At 38.5% G+C, this 20,602-nt stretch overlaps 1 protein-coding gene across 1 annotated transcript in view; it reads right to left on the bottom strand.

The window, feature by feature from the left end:
- Positions 1-263: 263 nt before the first annotated feature.
- TOX3 (TOX high mobility group box family member 3) overlaps positions 264-20,602 on the bottom strand; it is a 108,908-nt gene continuing 88,569 nt past the window's right edge. Inside the window, exons 4-7 of the mRNA XM_030925017.1 lie at positions 12,957-13,226; positions 8,391-8,618; positions 6,659-6,739; positions 264-2,241 (exon numbers count right to left, since the gene is read on the bottom strand). Coding sequence (XP_030780877.1) covers positions 1,489-2,241; positions 6,659-6,739; positions 8,391-8,618; positions 12,957-13,226 — 1,332 coding nt within the window. The 3' untranslated portion in view covers positions 264-1,488. The remainder of the gene's footprint in view (positions 2,242-6,658; positions 6,740-8,390; positions 8,619-12,956; positions 13,227-20,602) is intronic.

Here is a 20,602-nt window from a genome sequence, read left to right on the forward strand (position 1 = left end):
CTAGCTCCCCCCCCAAAAAAACGATTACTTTTTTCTCTATATACTTACCTTGTACTTGCATCTTTTAAAAAAGACGATTAAACAAATATTCCCAATGGGTTGTTTTGGTTTTTTCAAGGATCTTCATTTCAGGCTATGCATTGCGTATTCTTGGCCATAAATATCATATTTCCAATTGAAAAATGGAAGATGATGCTTGGGCTGAAATGAAACTTGGTATGGGGCATATTTCCCCATCTTACATGTATTCAAGGAACCAAAAATGAAATCTGACATATCATTTTATTTGAAAAGTGAACAGTTTCCTTGTTGTTGCATCAAAATACAGTCCACAGTTTTTACTGAAATGTGTTTATTCTATAGCAAGATAAAAGCATTTTTGTTTTAGTTAAGCAAAATACAAACAACTTAATTGCTGCTATCATAACTCATAAAAAAGTATAAAACAGCATAAAAACACAATAAGCAACGTAGCAATGAATGGTTTATGTCACCAGTGTTTACGTTAAAGCCTCATTTAGGAAAACTTTACAGCACATGATATGAAAACTTACAACTTTGAAAGAAAATATTTACATTGATTATTCAGATGTGGTGTGCCTTTTAAATAGTCTACCGGTATTACATCATAATAAAAACTCTTGCTTTTTCTTTTTAAATCTTAACTTTTGTAATAACTGTTCTCATTTAAGTGCATTTCCCTTTTAAAAATACAGTGTTTTTATTGTTCGAAACTTGTCACTCAAAACACGGAATATAATATTCACATTTCTTTTCTTCTAATTGGAATGAATATAATGGGCTAACAGTGGCCATAGATATTGTTACAACATATACTGTGGTTTGATTTGGAGAAGTCATAGATAAAAAGTGTAAATAAGTCAATAATTGAATTTAATCACTTGCATTTTTTTTCTGGAGAGATTTAGGAAAAAAATAAGAGCTTTGGCAAAAGTCTGTGATTTACATTATTTTTTTTCATGACAAAAAAATGCCATCAACTATTCACGTCATACAAATGTTTGTATGAAACTGGATCTTCATATTTCAGGTAGTTACAACTGTGCTTTTTATTTTTAGGGCTTCAGAAGTTCAGATAGCCTGGAAGTGTGGTTTACTCACTTCTAGAGAAATAAGGCCATTTTCTACGACTCAAGAGAGGCCAGTTTATAGTCATTAATATGTCCCAGGATTCATTAAACAGTTTGATTCACATATTGTAGGTATAGCCTGAATAAATTAAAAAGGCATCACATAAAAGAGCACAGCTTTTCTTGTTTAAAAACAAAGTGATTTATAGTCAGCTAAAAGATGTTACTCAGCTACACTGTAGTTCTTATTGCCTATCTAATAGACACTTGAGAGGACCGTTTGATCTGTTACACATTTCTGCATAACCAACACCAACTTACAGGTTTCAGCCACATATGCCTTACCCTCCTATGCCACTCTCCTCGGTATATGCAAATCCGTCTGCCACATGCGTCTTCAGAAAATACTGACCTGCGATAATACTTGAGTCTGTGTCTGAGACTGTATTTGCGACTGGTGCTGCTGAGAGGCTGGCTGGGGGCTCCCGATGGCAGGGATGGGGGATGTTATCTGAGAGGCGACGGGAGAGTGCTGCCGAGGAGAAGGCTGAGACTGGTGCTGCATGTGTTGCAGCTGCTGCAGCTGGAGGCGCTGCTGCAGCTGCTGCTGCAGCTGCTGTTGATTAATTTGCTGCTGGAGATGCTGCTGCTGCTGCAGGTGCTGCTGCATGTGGTGCTGGAAATGCTGCTGCTGCATCTGCTGCTGGATTTGCTGATGCATTTGGTGCTGCTGGAGTTGCTGCTGCTGCATCTGTTGCATCTGTTGTTGTTGTTGCTGCTGCTGCTGCTGCTGCTGCTGCTGTAACTGCATCTGATGCTGCTGGGTTTGCACCGAAGGGCTCACTTGGGTGGAGGGTGCTGAGCCAACCATGGTCGTTCCTATGGAGCTTATCAGTGGAGCCCCAATGTTCGAGGGCATGTTGGCTGCAATGGTGACTGATGTGACAATCTGGTTCATGGGGAGTCTCATGGTTAAGGGTTTGGGAGCGATTGACCTAGGGAGGGATTGCTGGAGAGTCTGAGGTGATGCTGACACTGTTCCATGTTGAGACAGTGGAGTGTTGAGAAGGAGAGAGGATGTCAGATTGGTCGACGCCAGGGTCTGCTGAACAGAACGGATGGTCTGGGCTTCTGCTGACTCAGCAGCAGCCTGCATTTTGGGGGAGAAAATTCCAGACTGTTACAATACATAAGTATTTAAAATATTTAAGCATTTTTAGATATTATAAATTGATTTTTTTAAATGGCCACCATTATTCATGCCCTCCTGTATCTGCACTCTTTGTCTTGTGACTTTTTCACTCCTCCCAGAGGTGAAGTCAAATCCCCTACCTCCTTGAGTCTGGGCTGCTCTAGTGCCTTTGCTTTGGCTGACAGAATGTGATGGCAGTGATACTGCCCCAGTTCCAAGATGAGGCCTCAAGCCTGCCCCTGCCATGTGCATGATGACAGACATGTGGCCCAGTTACCCACCCCAAGAGTCAGTTCACTGCCATCCAGTCAACTGTGATCAATGTGAATGAGTCCAGCCCCTCCAACATGCAAACTGACCCCAGACAGAAAAGCAAGACTAGCTGATTCTACCAAGCCTGGCCTAGATCTGAAGAACCAGCCAGCTAACTGGCACTCTCTGAGGATAAATGCTCATCTTGTACCACATCACTGAGCTTTGGGGATGGTTGTTACACAGCACTATTGTGGCAAAAAGATAATTGATACACATATTTAAGAGCAACAATTCTTCTGCATTTAACTCTGTACTAAGGACTTTACCATTGAGTACCATATGTTTAAAGACAACAGAGTACAGGCTGCCTGAGTTCAAATGCAGTTCTCTGACTTAATGACTCTGTGACATTGGACAAGTTAATTTACTCATCTGTTCCCATTTTCTTATCTGTAACATTGGGTTATACGGTTTCTTTCTTTCTTTCTTTCTTTCTTTCTTTCTTTCTTTCTTTCTTTCTTTCTTTCTTTCTTTCTTTCTTTCTTTCTTTCTTTTCTTTTCTTTTCTTTTCTTTTCTTTCTCTCTCTCTCTCTTTCTTTTTTTTTTTTTTGGAGATGGAGTCTCACTCTGTCACCCAGGCTGTAGTGCAGTGGCATGATCTCGGCTCACTGCAACCTCTGCCTCCCAGGTTTGTGCCATTCTCCTGCCTCAGCCTCCCAAGCAGCTGGGACTATAGGCGCCCACTACTACACCTGGCTAATTTTTTGTGTTTTTTAGTAGAGACAGGGTTTCGCCATGTTAGCCAGGATGGTCTCGATCTCCTGACCTCGTGATCCGCCTGTCTCGGCCTCCCAAAGTGCTGGGATTACAGGCGTGAGCCACCGTGCCCGGCTGGGTTATATGATATTTTTCTTGTGCAGAGGTCGTGAGAATTAAATGAACTCACATGTTAAGCATTTAAGAAAGTGCCTGGTCCACGGGAAGCAATAAATATTAGCTATTTTTATTACTTAACAATTACTATTACCAGAAAATGGCCACTGGAATACTTGAAAGCCCTGTATTGTGTGATTATTTATAACAAGGTTCACTCAAATATAAGAAAACCGTTATTGGTTTCCTCAGAGATACCAAACTGAAGTTTTCACAATTTTAGAAATGTTTTAGTTCATCAACTATTTTTGAAGATTTCCAGAATTTATTAAAGGAGTCATAGATAAGGGGGAAATATTCAACTTCATGGGACCAAATCGCCTGTTAAAAGATAAACAGCAGATATGGGGCTGAACATAGAGAGAAACTACTGCATTTTGTACTAAAAACACTTCACTGCTTCCACAAAAGGAAATTCTTCCACTAATGCAACAGCGATTGGAATGATTCATTCCAAAGACAATTTTTTCCTTGTATTCTTCATTTGATTAGGATGTTTTCAGGGGAGTGTTGTAGGGGCACCTAGGAGACATCAAGCAGCCATCCACTAACTTTAATAATTGTATATTTCAAAATTTTTATGACTCCGATTTATAAAATCCTGCTGTTGGAAAGAAACTGAGATGTAACCTCATATAGAGTCATCCAGTGTGTAGGAATAGCCACCTCTGATGTTTTCTGCTTGAACACATGTCATCATCGTAAGGCACTCCCCTTCAGTGGACAGCTCTCCACATTACAAAACTCAGTGGGGCTGCATGTTCCTGAACGGTCATGTTCTAAGGTCTTAGGGTAAGAAGCAACCTATAAATATTCAAATTTGTCTTCAAAAAACCATTAAATCACCCATAAAGTAGAATACACACAGTAAACATGTACATAATTCTTATATACTATAGTAGTTAAAAATTAACAAGCTAGTCTTAAAGAAAAAAACACAAAGAAAGTCTGTATTTCAACACCTGGGCAGCTCAGTTGCACAGTTGTGCCTTTAAGATGCTGCCTTAATGGTAAATGGAGATGGGTGGATGATTGCACAGAGTTCTTCCTTGCCTGTCTTCTTGCTCCTTTATGGTTTAATAGTAAGCTTCCATGAATCTCTTTGGTTGTTGTAAAGATTAAAAGTGATAGCAGAGTCACATCTTAAGGGGGGAGGTCTGAGGCTCCGCGTGTAGAGGCATAAGTTAAATGTGCATATGATGCAACCCTATTGATGTTTCTGATGCTGGGGCTGAACTCTCGCTCCCTGTAAGCTCACCCCTTGGATGATTTCTCCTCTCTTGGGCACAAAGATCGACTTCATTTCTCTTATATAACAGCCCTTACATTTGAGAACTAAGATCATATGCCTCCAAGTCCTTGCCTCCCTGATTCTTTCAGTTATTCTAACATGATGTGATTTTCAGTCCTCACCATCATGGAGGCAATGCTCTAGACAGACATCAGTTGATTGTCTCTCTCTTTACATTGTGGGATCCAAAACAGAACCAATTCTTTAGAAGTGGTCTAACAATCACTGTACAATTCGATGCTGCTTCCGGTGCGATCACTTTATTAGCAGCTACTTCACACTTTGGGTTCAGGTTGTAATTATTCTAAACTTATACCTAAAGGACCATATTAGTTGCCTCACAGTTCTTTGAACAGAGATTTAGGATCCTCTCAAAGTGCATTTACTGAATTAAAAAACAAACAAACAAAACCCTAGTATTTTAAATTAATTCCTTCTAAATTCTATTCTATTGATTTTTTTTTTTTCCTTTTTGGTATCATTGAATTTCGTCTGAAAATATTTCTGAATCCTGATCCTAGCATGCAATGTATAAGTTTTAAGTTATCTCTTCTAAGTCACTCACAGACTTCATGAGCCCAGTCATGGTTAATACTCCCTGAATGCCTTTTGAGATACTGGATCTTAGTTTAAATAAATCCATATACAGTCAATTATTCATGCTCTAATGCACAAAATCACCTATACCTGCTCTGGATAAATGAATGAATAAGTGATCCACTTAAGAAGTACATGCACACTGTTGCTCTATTCACTTCACTCCATCTAATTAACCACCAACTATACTTTAATTCTTAACATCTGCAGCCCATACAGTCAGCTGTTCTTTGCCAATGTACAAGCCTGAGTACAACATCAGTATATCTTCTAGTATGTGTCTTCCAGAGTCTGAGAAAGAGGTTTTGCTACTGACCTGATAAATGTTTTCTCTATCTAATGAAGTGGGAAGTGTCCTAATAGCTGTCAACAAAGAGAGGAGGATCTCTGTTGATCTGATTCTGAGCAGCTGCAAATGCTAGATCTTGATACAAGTACTTAATACAGATAACATAAAGAAGAAACAACTCAGGTAAAAAGAGAAAAAGGGGAATGAACCCTTTTAAAATGTCTTTGAGACCCTAGGTTGTACTTGAGACAGCAACAGTGACAATGAAATTATATCTCTACTTGTCAGAAAAAATTTCTCTAGAGCAAAAATATATTATATCAAATTATCCTTTCTAAAACCTCTAAAATCTATAAAGGCAAGAGAAAAAGCTAATTAAATGTTAATATAATGTAACAACTCATATTCCTTTGGATTAAGGTAATTATAATCTACAGTGACATTTGCTTGGGATATTGGTGCATTTTATAACACACCAGGGTCCACTGTATACTCTCTATATAATACATATAGTTTTTGTTTAGTACTTGGAATATAATTTCATTTTAAATGATCATGAGGTTTATTTATTTATAGGATATGGAACAGTTCGGTCAAAAATGCAACGCCCCCCCATCATAGTAATATAACCACAGGAGAATTTATAATATGATGTCCAAAAATGCCTGACAAACATACCTCCCAGTTTAAGCAGAGGACATTAACACAGGTCCCAATCCCTCACCAGAAGAAAGCATAAGAGCCTATTTAAGATTTACGTATATAGCTACATACACATATATAAAGATCAGGGAAATCTCTCAGAAACAACTTAGACTCGGCTGCTTAAGTTAACTCATATTTTCAGATCATCATTTGGGTAATCTCTAATGGAAACACCTAAGTTTACAAGTTGTTCAAGATGTCTTTCCATCAACTTTTAGGGGAGCTGCAGTTATGTTTTCAACGCTTGAGGGCTGTTTTCCATGCTGTAACTATTTCGGACCCTGGCCGCCCCTGCCCAGGTTTACCTTAGAAACGAGGCTGGCCCTGTATGCCGCCAGGGCCTTCAGGTATTCTTTTTTGGCAGCTTCTGTTTTCCTTTTATATACCTATTAAAAGACCACAATTAGCACCACCTTTAGCATATAAATTCTCAGCTATAAAACAACTGCTGCACAAATTAGGTCACATAAACACAACTCACATAAAAAGGTTGGTCTCCTTGGCTTTGATTTTTAAATGTTAGCGTGTGCGCGCGCGCACACACACACACACACACACACACACACACACACACAGATATTAAAACAAAACAGAACCCTGCCACCCTCACTGGAGCACAATTTTTATATTTACTATTGCAAATAAGAAAAAGATTTCTGGTTGCAATACGGATTCCTTGAGAATCACTTTTTCCTGAGAACAGCTGAAAATCTCATGCTAAGGCAATAAATAAGGTAGCAAGAAGAGTAAGTTTTGCTGCAAATGGCTAACTTTAGAGAAAGTAATGAGTTTCTCCATCAATGTCTTCTTTCCCTCAGATACCTTTCTAAACTATACTAAAGCCAGAGGATAAAAACAACAGGTAGAATGATGAAGACAGAAGAGAAAAGAGCAAAGCATTTCAACCCTGGTTTTCTTTTGGAGCAAAATTGAAAGTCAGAAATCATCCAAGCTGGGAGATTTCCATTAGTGACCCCACTGAGTTACATAAATAAAATTCCAGCATATTAAACATGATTTGGGCTTCTCCTTTTCTTAAGTGGTCTGATAGTTGGGTGTTCGATCAACATGCATCTTTCTCTCCAGAGTTTAAAAGTTAGGTGCGGCACTTTTCCAGTCTCTCAGAATTATATTTCTGGGACAGAAAATCACTCTGCTGTCTACAGTAATAAACTCAGTGCAAACTAACAAGAAATTTCTAATATTGCACTATCCCAACAAAACAAGCTCCTAGGAATGAGTTCCTGAAATCAGTTCATGATTTGTAAATAAAAATCAAGGACTTTCCACTCTTCGTTCTTAAAAAATATTATTCTATTTTATCACTCATAAGGGTTGATCTATTCTTCTGTGGATACGTAAAAGTTAACTTCTATTAATGGTCATTGGAGTTTCATGCAAGGAGCAAGTGGGGGGACCGACCCCCAAGGAACCCATTCTTCTCTTCATTTGTGTGGAGGAGTTGCAAGGGGAAGGAGAGAAGACCAAGCCCCTAAGGGAGTATCTCCCACCAGCATGGCTAATTTCTGAATACCTCTCATACTGCCTTGCTTTAAAATGAACTTGGAATAAAATTTCAAATGCCTGGTGACAATAATGAGACACGCAGAGGCAGCTTCAAAGTTTGGAAACCCACCAGGACAGCACAAGGGTTCAGAAAGATGATCAATGGAAAGGCAAGCGGGATGGACCTAATCCCTTTGTAGTGCCCTTTTTGAACAAAAGGGGAAACATTCCACATTATTTAAAATGAAAAGATTATCATCAAAAAGTTTATGCTTGCAGGATACTGCCTGGATTTCTTCCAGTCTTCCTCTGAATGGGTTCTGAACATGCACCCATAAGCTGACAGAGAAATCAATATAACTGGAGAGCTGTTTAGATTTATACATCTAGGTTTTAAAATTCCATCGCTTAGAAAAGGCTTTCAAAAGAAGCAATCATATTAAGTGAACACATGCACTCGGAAAAAGTGTGAGGAATATTTTAAATGATCATGAGGTTTATTTATGGAGCCTTGATGGGTCTTTGTCTCACCTGCTTTTGTTCTTCTCCAAGGCTGTCCCACATAGATGCTACAATTTTTGAGACCTCTCCAAAGGTTGCATTGGGGTTTTGACCTTTAATTGCAGCCTGTGTGTCTCTGAAAAACAGGGCATATGCTGACACTGGCTTCTGTGGCTCATTGGGATCTTTCTTTTTCTTTTTCTTTGGAGTCTTGGGCTTCTTGCCAGAGTCTGGAGCAGCTCTTTTCTCTCCAATGGCCTGCAAAGCAGGAAGAAAATTCACTGCCTAGAATGTACTTGCAGAGAATGCAACAAGACTTAACTCAGATCCATAATTGTTCTTTGAAGGTTTTGTTAGGGCATCATCAACAGATGAATCACCACCAAAACCGGGGGAGGGGTAAACTTGCTTGGAGTTAACCAGACAGCAGAGATTAGCATTTAGAACATCAATTAATGAGACCCAGAAGTATCTTCAATACATTCACAACATACGCTCTAAATAGCAATTATGAGTAATGAAAAACAGAACACTCTGTACCAGGCAATGCTATATATATGCTATACTACACATGTATATACATCAGCAAAATATTTTGTATTTTCAGAGGTTTTAGAAGTAAAACCTAAATAATATTCAAGATGTTGATCATATTCAAATATTTTAAATGAGGTCCCTAGCCATAGTCACATGCCATATATGTGATCTGTCTGAATTGATTTGTTTTTTGAGGCTGATTTTTTTATTTTACCAGAATGTCACTTTGCTAGTGGCTCTCCAGAAACTCAAATGGAAATTAGCACCAATTTCTATACTTGCTCCATAAGGACAAGGTCATCTTTATTTTCTAAAATAACAATAATTTTCTAAATATTAACGGCAAATGTAAAAATGCAAAACTACTTTAAGTGGAGATAAAAGTGAAATTGATACTCTCCATAAAATTAAAAACCTGTTAAAAAAAAAAAAAAAGGAAGCAATAGGTGATACTTAAAAATCACTAAGAAGACTAAAGAGAAGATGTTTGTTATTTGTGTCAAGTAACCCTGCTCACAAGAATACTACCATAAAGACTCACACACATTCACCAGATGAACTCTGAGAGATCAGAACCATAAACTGATACGGGTATAGTTTCCCAATTTAAAGATAACACAGCTCCATATTCACCCGCTACCATCATCTAAGTTCACTGATCATTTAATAAACTTATCAGAGAAGCAGGAAAATGATTTGTAAATGTTTTATTCCCCTAGATCACAATATCAAAGATAATTTTGCAGTTAACTTCATCAAGAATCCTGCAATGTTTGACAAAATCTGTTTTCAAAGCCAGCCTTGAGCAAGATCAACCAAGATAGATTCAAGTTACTAATAGATTGGCTTTCGCCGGGCGCGGTGGCTCAAGCCTGTAATCCCAGCACTTTGGGAGGCCGAGACGGGTGGATCACGAGGTCAGGAGATCGAGACCATCCTGGCTAACACGGTGAGACCTCGTCTCTACTAAAAAATACAAGGTGGCGGGCGCCTGTAGTCCCAGCTACTCGGGAGGCTGAGGCAGGAGAATGGCGTAAACCCAGGAGGCGGAGCTTGCAGTGAGCTGAGATCCGGCCACTGCATTTCAGCCCGGGCGACAGAGCGAGACTCCATCTCAAAAAAAAAAAAAAAAAAAAAGATTGGCTTTCAATGGCTTGAATTCTAATTCAAATTTTTCCTAGAGTATTATTTACTTTCTAAATGAGGGTCATTTGGAATTTTTACCATTTACTAAAATTCTTAGTAAGGAAATTTTCTTAGAGAGCTCTGAACCCTCAAAGAGTTAAGAAACCACGCCTACCTCTAGGTGAGCCTATTGTTTGCACTATTTAAGTGATAACAGCATCCACACTTTATCTGAGTAGTTGATAAGCTTCAGATGGTTTTAAGTCATATCTCTCCTCTCCTCCAAAATGTCATCTTTCCTAACTCACACAATTAATTCAATAATTCTCTAGAGCCCATAGTCTTTTTTCTAAATTTTCAAAATAAGTGAGACTTGTTTAATTCTACTTAATGAACGTGAATTTCCAAGACAGTCAGATGCCTTTCAGTTAGAGCTTCACTTGGAGCCAAGTTTTCCTTCAACGAAGAACATTATTTAAACGAGAAAAACTATATACAGACACACACATTTTTCTAGTTGAATCCAACTATATTCTTCTCCTGGAAGAAAATCCGGCACTGTTAGTGCCACACTACCCTGACCAATGGCAAGATGCTATTACTTTCCAGGGGAGCTTTTTTTCCAAGTGAGAGGAGTTCAATTTCATTCTCTGTAAAACAATATTCAAACGTCAAACACCTTTGATGCCTTTCTTGGATAACCATGATGTGCCCTAATCATTATTACTTTTTAAGAATAAACCAGAAACGTGGAGTGTCACCATTTAAATAAAAATTCAGAATTAATTCTCCTAAGGAAATTTTTGTGCCATTGACTTAAAAGGGTTCGGACCGAACGCTGGAGAAAAAGATTTACCCCAAAGAGACATAATCAATGATAGTTTTAATCTTCCTTTCTCAGCTAAGGTTCAATGAAGATAAATTGGCTTTATTGTCGTTACGCAAAACCTAGACCCTCACTTAAAATGGAGCAAGCTAGGAGTCCCATAGGAGGTCCTCTTAAGACGACAATTTCTGTTTGGTACAGCGGCAAGTATGAAGATCCGTGGACGTGAGTGGAGGGAAAGGAATCCCTTTGAATTGTAATGGCTAAGCGGTTACCTAACCCCATCTGTTCATATCCCTCAAGAGTCTTTAACCATTACTTCTCAATCCTCTAGACTGAGGTTCTGTGAATGTGAGAAGACTGTCAGTGCATTTACCATTCCTGGGCCCAGTGGGGGTGCTAACGTGATACTATAGGACTAAACGGTTCATCTCGAAACCCCTTCGATTTCCACAGCGTCACTCGAAACTCCCTCCCCTGTTCCTCATCACTCTTAATCTTCTCTAGCTCCTCTTCTTCCTTTTGCTACTTAGAAATAAATGATGCTCAGGGTTCTGTCCTTGACAGAAGTCCTGATTACTTTCACATCTTCTCATCTATGTGCTGATGGTCCCAAAATCTATAGCTCCAGTTCCCATGAACTGAGTTCTAGACTCCAATGTAAGCAACTCAAATTCAACTCTAAAATCCCAAACTCTCATGTTCCCCATGGGGGAGAACACTTCTCTCTTTGTGGGTTGCTCCTCTCATTTGCTAATAGCCATTCTGGCTCTCAAACTAAAATCCAATTTGTCTTTTCCTCAAATTCAGTAGATCACCAAATCCTTAAAATGTTTATGATTCTCACTCCTAAAATGCCTGCTAACCTGGTACCTCCTGTCCATTCCCTCCCTTGATGAAGGGAAACATAACAAAAGAGTCTTCTAATTAATTGCCTTTTCTTTGGTGCCTCCCTTTGTAAGGCATTCTATATATAGCCAAAATTATCTCTTTAAAGCATAAATTACTTATGCTGTTCCTTGATGCAAATAATAAATCTCCTCTTAGCTACCAACAGAAGAAAGACCACCACACTGAAGCCATTTTGTTCTTCAACTTCTATTTCTATCTTCCCCCATATCAAACTTCATTACACCTATAAATAGCATGTACATCCACCGTTCCTCACAAGCCCCCCACCAAAATGCTGGCCTCTGTCTTCTGCCTCACAAACTTTTATTCATCCTCTTAGACCTAATTCAAATATCACTTTCTCAGTAAAGTCTTCCTCAAATCATTCTCCCAAGCAGAATCGATTAGAATCTCAGCACACCAGATACATCAATTATATCACTAATCACATCTGGAGCTAGTTTTAAACATTGCTATTCATCTCCAGTGGGGAGTCTCACGAGCAGTAGTTCTCATAAATCTCTGTATCACAAGAACCAAACAAAATGCCAAGCACAGAGTAGGTATACAGTACATAATTAATGAGTGACTAATGAGTAATTATGTACTATTACAGCACTCTTTTTCATTATTCTAAGCATTTGGAAAAGTCATACCTGGAACGCAGTTTTTGTTTCAAACTATGTATCATTTAAAATTATACATTTCCCATGACGAAGGCAAAAATGTAAGATGATGAGAATGAACTCAGAGATAAACATCACCGAAGGCTGTCAAATGTGGCAGCAGCTTGACCGACACACTGTATGAAACTTGCTCACATGGACATTAATTTAGAACCAGAGCAGTTTAGAATTTCTGGAATGTCTAGAATTTCTAGAAATTTTTAGCAGGGAGTCCAAGCCCTCCTTTTGCAGATTAGAAAAATTGGGCCTACAAGAGTTAAATAACATGTCCAGTGCCTTACAGCTATACTAGGAGAAGCCAGATCTCTCAATTTCCAATCCAATATACTTTCTACAGAAAATAAATGAAACACTGAAGTAAAACAACAAACCATCATACATTTAAATGCTACTCCAAATCTATGAAGAAAAACAAGGTAACACCATGAATGAAATTCAAACAGCATGGGGTGATCCCATATTCTCTGGCAGGTTACACACTAAGATCCCATATTCTCTGGCAGGTTACACACTAAGGCAGTTCTAACTTACTCTGTTGGCTTCATCAGCATCCTCTTCATTGATGGAGCTGGAAGGGGAGGGAGTGGCCGATTTGCTTGCTGGAGGTGAAGGAGATGTGTGAGGCATACTGGCACCTCCCAAATTCAACCCTAACTGGGCGCTGAGCTGAGACTGGTTGATGGTGGTGAGCTGGGCAGGAGGCATGACCCCAGAACGCACAGCATCGGACATGTGGACGATGGACCGCATGATCAGGGAGGGATCCTGCCGGTACTGGGACACTTGTGTGTGGCTCTGATCCTAGAAAGGCAGCAGCAAAGGGGGAAAAGATATCAGTTTTTCCAGATATCAGCGAACTTATTAGATTAGCATCTCCTCAGATAGGTTTGAACTGTTGCAATGTTAATAGGTCTGACCTATTGCAGGATGATGGTCTCCGTTCATTTATTAAATGTAAGGACCCATGCCAAGAAGTTGAAAGGTGAGAAGCACAAAATCCAAGTATCTAGTCCAGAATATTTCATTATAGAACTGTCAGTGGATAAGGAAGGCAGGAAGGAAGGAAGGAGGGAGGGAGGGAGGCAGGGAAAAAAGAAGGAAGAAAGGAAATTAGCAAAACTAAATATAATCTTTTAGCTCTTGTTTCTGATTGAGGAAACTGGTGGCAGAGAAAGGAATGAAGCAGAGATCCCACCCATTCAGGCTCATCCATTAGTTTACCATCCTTCCCACACACATAGCTGTTATGAGAGAAGGCAAAGCCATTCTTTATTTTATTCTCCCAGAAATGCACAAGACATGCAGAGGATGAGCCAGCAAAGCATAGAGCTTTAGTTTCACAGAGCAAACATCTGTTTGCTTTAGGGCACCCCTTCTGTGAAATCCTCTGTGGTTAACCAGACGGTCATTCCGATTCTGAATTACATTGTCAGCGGCATCTGGAAGTCATTCAATGTCTTTTGGTTTGGATATCACTTTTTTCATTTAAACCTACTTTGTTTTCTTTTGTGCAATCCACCATGATTTAATGTACTAATGATTTTTTTCGTAAATATGTATAAGAAAAAATCATTAAAAAAAGATGGTAGAGATCATCAGAAATAGCTTTTTCTGAAACTTACTGCAGTTACTTTACATGAAACTTTCTCTGTTCTTGGTAGTCATACAGAAAGGCCTTAGAGTTGTTGCTGCTTGTTCTCTATTTTTTTTTTTTAATTCCAAAGAATCAAAAAATGAAGACACACTTTTCAAATGACTTACTTTAAGACATGTCATTTGGAGTGAGTCTGTGATTTTGCTGAAACCAAATTCTCTTGACTCACAGTGACCCAGAATCTAATTTTATACACAAGCCTATGAATTCTTAACTGTTCCTTTTTTGAGTCCTTCTGATAAGGCTTATTTTTGCTCTTTAAAGAAGCAGAATGAATTGTAAATAACTAAATTGGAGCATTTGGTTTCTTCATATTAAATATATAAATGCCACTCAATAAGAAGATCTATCAAAGAAAACTAGTTGAATAAATCATGGTCTACCCATACGTCAAAGTGTTATGAAGCTTTTAAAAATAATGAATTAGATTTATGTGCATTGACCTAGGGCAGAGTTTCTCAATTTCAGCTCTCTTGACATTTTGGACCAGATAATTTTTATTGTAGGGGCTTGTCCTGCACATTGAGGGGGCTTGTCCTGCGTATTGTAGGTACTCAGATGCATCCCCATCCTCTACCCACTAGATGCTAACGATGTCCCTCCCCGTACCAGTCATGACAATGAAAAATGTCTCCAGACTTTGCCCCGGCAGGGCAAAACCACTCCCAGTAGAGAACCACTAGCCTACCCAAGATACAGTACATAAAAGGCAAGTTAAAAAATAACTATATAGGACAGCCTCATTTCCTTTGAGGAAAAAAAAATGTGTATCCTAACATTAACAATGGTTACATTATAAGGGGTAGAATGGGAGGAGCCGGGGGTGGGGGGAGGGGGGAGAGTTGCAACTTTTTCTATGTACATGTGTATGCCATTTTGATAAGCTGTGACCACAATACAAAAGTAAACAAAAACTAAAACACTTTAATCAGAAAAAAAAAGAAGATAATGCAAGTGGTTAAAAGAGGCCGTCAACAAGTGTTAGAATATTAAATACATACATTTTCCGTTTCTTAATAATTTTTCAATAATTACTGTGAAATCCTGGAGGAAAGTGTCATGAGTATCAGAACACCACACTCCCTTGTATCACTGGCAATGTTCTCCTTCATTATTCCTACAATATTACGTTCTACTTGCAGGTGTCTTTCTGCAGATTGTGTGGATTTTATGTTATCCGTTCATCCTAATTTTTTTTTTTTTTTGGTTGGAATTTTACCACATTTACTCATTTCTCCTAGAAAATCTGAGCTATCTGTTCAGTCTTCCATGTTCTCTTAAAGTTTAACCACTGCTCCCTGATATAACTTCCACCCCAAAACTACTGGTAATTATGCCATCTAGCTTATTCTAAATTTTCTTCTTCCTATATGTCTTTCAGAATGCTTTTATTTTTTGTTTGTTTGTTTGTTTTTAGATGGAGTCTCACTCTGTTGTCCAGGCTGGAGTGCAATGGCACGATCTCGGCTCACTGCAATCTCCGCCTCCCAGGTTCAAGTGATTCTCCTGCCTCAGCCTCCTGAGTAGCTGAAACTACAGGCATGCACCACCACGCCTGGCTAATTTTTGTACTTTGAGTAGAGATGGGGTTTCACCATGTTGGTCAGGCTTGTCTCGAACTCCTGACCTCAAGTGATCTGCCCACCTCGGCCTCCCAAAGTGCTGGGATTACAGGCATGAGGCACCGCACCCGACCCAGAATGCTTTTTAAAAATCTTTCCATCTTATTTAAATCTAGATGTTTTAAAGTATCTATGGCAAATTCCAGGGCACATGTAAATGAAGTATTTTAATTCTGACTGTATAATTCTAAATTAGTTAACTGGTATGGCCATGAGAATGTGATCATCTGATTTCTGCAGTGTTCTCATTAGCAGAGAATTACTTTGCTCTCTTTGCTCCAATGCCTGTGAAAATCTGCACATATAGGTGCTCGATTGACTCACCCCACACCCAGAGCATTTTTTAGCTGGCTCTCATGGCCAAACACAAGGCCAAGAAGCATGTCTCCTTGGCTTCATCAGCCCTTCCTGAATTCCATCTGCAATTTACACCTTTATTATGGATCTTGTTGCTGGGGAGCTCTTGTTGATGGACAACCAAGGTTCACTGTACTAAAAAGGAAGTTTTACTGTGTGTTTATTACTATGTGCCAGCATTTGTGCTAAGCTTAATATGCACTTTCTAATTTAATCCCCTAGATTGCTTTCTGCATTAGATACTAGTACTATACTCATTCTTAGACACATAAGAATGATTCCCCAGGCCCCCAGGCTAGCAAGTGAATGCTTGACAGGAAACCTGGGCCCTAGAGAGCCATGGTATCTTCATGGTAGAGGTGTGTCCTGGCAGAGAGAGATGAATGAGACTCTGGGATCTCCACTGCCATCATCCCCCTTTAACAAAATCAACTCCATTTCCATGTTTTATAAATTGAGGTTCCTCATAATATTTCATTACAAAAACAAAACAAAACCAAGGTTCTTTTGAGGGTGACAGTATGGAAACCATTCCTGAAGAGTACTGGGTGTGGGGCCAAGGCTTTGCCAAAACTTAGAATCATCACATAGTCTTCAGATCCAAAAAGATGCCATCTCCCACTGGACAAGATACCAAGGACCTCTAGACTATTTGTAAAGTAACCTCTGACCCACATAATTGATGCATCAAAACGTGCTACCACTCACCATGGTTCACAGTTAGTTGATAATAACTTCCTATGAGTGAAGATTATAGTATAAGAAGATCAATGGCTAAAGTGTCTCTTTGGAAATTCAAGCTCCTTTAGGGCCACCAATTATTAACAACTGCCTTGGGGAACTTGAGGATCCTCAATAGCTCCAATCATTTTCCATAAAAGTAACCTTTAAAAGATGTTACCCTTGATCTTAGGACTACCACATAAAAAGAGAAAGATGTCAGCTCAGCACAAAAGTATTTATTGAGCACCTACTATATATTAGGCCAGAGAAGGCAATATATCAAACCTTCTATCTTCAAGAACTAGGAAATTACCATGTGATTATTTTACACATTAAACAAAATCCTGAATGGATGGACAAATTTACTACAACCAAGTGTAGGCCAGAATAATTTTTATATACCCCCATCAAAATTGCTCACAATTTTTCCCAGTAGTAGTGACACAATAAGGAAATGTATAACCATGAATATAGCCCAGAGAAATTTAATGTGCTTTTGTTAATATTACTTCTCACTTACAAAAACTAAGTCCTGAAAGATTTACCAGTGATCATTTAAAGGCAAAGCAGCTACTGGGTTATAAGAGATTGCCCACTCTCATAACCAACAATAAGAGTTGAATGCTGGTAGCTTTTTCAACTCCTTTCACAATTACATTTTATATGTAATCTTCCTTTGTATCATTTCCTAAATTTTTCAGTATTTGGGAAAAACTCATTCTCTCTTCCTTGTCTTGTTTTGTCTTCTAATTGGCGATATTAGATAAGAGTTTCTCAACCTAGGTGGTACTGACATATTGGTCTGGATGATCCTTTCTTGGGGGAGGGATATTCTGTACACCATAGAATATTTAGCAGCATCTCTGGCCTCTACCCACTAGATACCAGCAGCCGCCCCGCCCTACCAGGTTGTGACAACCGAAATGTATCCAAACAGTGGCAAATGTCAAAATCCCCTTCATTTGCAAACTACTGTATCAGACCTAAAATATCATAAAAATCATCTTCTTGGGGGAGGCAGGTAGTGAATGTTCAAAGCTTATGTTCTGAGGTATAAAGGGAAGTAGAAGCTAACCAAGCCAGGGCATCCCAGACAGAGATGAACATGTACCCAAACCTGGGGCAAGGGCAAACATACCACCAATAAGGAAATGACAGTCTAATGTGACTGGGCCAGGAAGAGCATGGCCAGCTGGCTATGAGGTTGGAACAGCAAGTCATGGCTATAAAGAGACAAGGTTTATTGTCTGGGTTAGGAAGTCTGGATTATTATTCACAGTGTAGAAGGCTGCCATTGGAATTTAAAGCATGGTATATATCTAGTGGGACTATTCATTGCAATAAATATTAACTGACCATACCTCATAGGCAACCAACCCATCTAAATCAATTGCGGACATTTCTATTTAGTTTAAATATAAATGTACAGCCTATCACCTCAATCTGTGTCTCTAAGAATACCCAAAGATTAATTTTTGCAGTCACAGAAGTTCACTCAGAATGGGTGGGCCATGGATCTCATAAAATGCTTTCACTAATAGGAGGGGCACTGCCTTCTATCTATTGGCCTGTATGATTCATGTCTGTGGTGTTCAACAAAGCCTTCTGGTTTCTGTATGTCTTGGTGTGGGTAGGGGAGTGCTTGGCTGAGGCTCGCCTCCCTCTCCACCTGAAGAAAGAGGCTCTTTGTCTTTTTTAAACAGGAAAAATCCAATGAATGGATATTTTGGGTAGTAATCCCTCATTTTCTTAAATTGCCTGAAACCCAGTCTATTATTGAACATTAATCATTTGAGTGAGCGGTTAAAATTTGAATAATGTTATATTAATAAGGAAACTTTAGATCACTAACATAAATGAAAAATTAAAATCACTCATGGCCAATGGAATGCCAAATAAACACCAGGAAAAGAAAATAATACTGTTATAGTCAGTGTGGATACTGGGGCCTGCCTAAGGCTCTGGGCCTGAGCTCTGCTTTCTTTAACTTAAGAAGGCTAAAAGAAAGGTGTGAAAGACTTAATTAGCCCCAAACTGAGTCTTTCTCCTGGACTTAATCAAGATTAAAAGAGAATTGAAAGGTGAAAAACTTTCTTACTGTGTAAATCACTATGTTATAATATCGTGTTTGTACTTCATATGAAGGTATGTCCTAGGGTAAGAGGATATGAGAAGAGAATGGATAAAACTTGCTCTAATTTCCTTAAAAGAGAAAACTCTACATATTTAAATCTTTTTCACTCATTTTTTCAGGCCGGGAGCAGTGCCACATTTATCTTTGTGCTGCACACTTAGTAGTACATAGTTATACATACTATGGTCTTGCTTTGTTTTGTTTCTTTTTGCAAATCTAAGATACAAGCTTTCACATTGACATTTTATTTTAAACATTATACATTATTATTCCATATTACCTGTTTATACTTATTACAATGGCACTTACTTCCACTTGGGTTGATTTCATCATTAAAAATTTTTTAAATTTGAATATGCAAATATGTTTAATGTATCTTCTATCTATACTTGCACATAAATATTCTCTGTAACGATCCAATATTAGGTTTTCAAAATAGAGCATAACATCCAGTTAAGAAGCAACTAACCCAAATATATTAGAGTGTGACTAAATATATTTTCACTGTGCCAGTTTTTTAATCAATATGTCTGGAGAAATGAAGTAATTAAACAATTATCAGCAATAAAAATTACTTTGTATTCATAAATATCAGAGTTAACTGCAAATAGGAAATGCAGGCCAGTAATTTTATGTTCAATTATTTAGTTATGTCCTATAGCAATGTTAAAATTTTATTTCCAAATTAACAACGATCAAATAGTTATGCATAACTACTACGTTTGTAACTCCAATGAACCCTGACACAGTCATGCCAAAAGCATACCAATGATAATTACAGACCTGCGTGCCACCACCTTTATATTCATCAAAATATCTGCACTGAAATAGATCATTTTTACTTAACAACTACTCTCAGGGTTGTAATCAGACATACCTACCCATGAAAGTTTTGTAAAAAACAGTGTTCCCTAAAGTTAATTAATAGTTTATTGGCAAAATAAAATTTTCAAGAGTTTATTATGAATACTTAATGGTAGTTTACTCATGTACCTGTAATTGCTTTTGTTTTACCAAAGGGACAGCTCCATGCTTATTTTATTCAGTTCTAAATTGACATGTTAAAGAGCAATTCCACTTTTATAGCTGGTGATACTTTGAGCCCCCTCCCCTCCATTTTAACTTAGCAGTCTAGGTATGCTCTTAATAACAAGTAAATATCCTTTCATTATCCTTTTATTCATTTATATATTGAACAAATGAAATATTTATTGAGAGCCAAGTATATTCCAGGCCCAGGGATGACACCAAACGGACCCAAGGAGCATTTGCCTTCCTAGAGCTTCTATTCTGGTAAGGAGGAGACAAGTGGGAAGCAAGCAAAGGAAACCATAGCAAAGGACGACAAGGGCAGTGAATAAAAGGAACAGGGGTAATGGTATACACAGTAATTCTCACTTCTCCAAAAAATATTTGAGCCATCATGTCAGTTTTACGTGGGAATCTGAGTGCTGTAAAAGGGTGTCTTTGCTGTCTCTGAACCATCGCTAAGTACTACAATACTTAACTGTAGATGATCTATGTTAAAAAGAAGAGACAGGGAAGTAAACCACGACCAGCCTTCTCATACCACTTTCCTCTAAATGTTATAAACCAAACAAGTAATCATGTATCACACTGCACAAGGGTTAATTAGGTTTAGTATAAGTTTGGAACACAGTCCTACTTTGACAGATGACCCTCAAGT

The sequence above is a fragment of the Rhinopithecus roxellana genome, chromosome 20 (genome assembly GCF_007565055.1).
Source record: "Rhinopithecus roxellana isolate Shanxi Qingling chromosome 20, ASM756505v1, whole genome shotgun sequence".
In the NCBI taxonomy this organism is placed as follows: Eukaryota; Metazoa; Chordata; class Mammalia; order Primates; family Cercopithecidae; genus Rhinopithecus; species Rhinopithecus roxellana.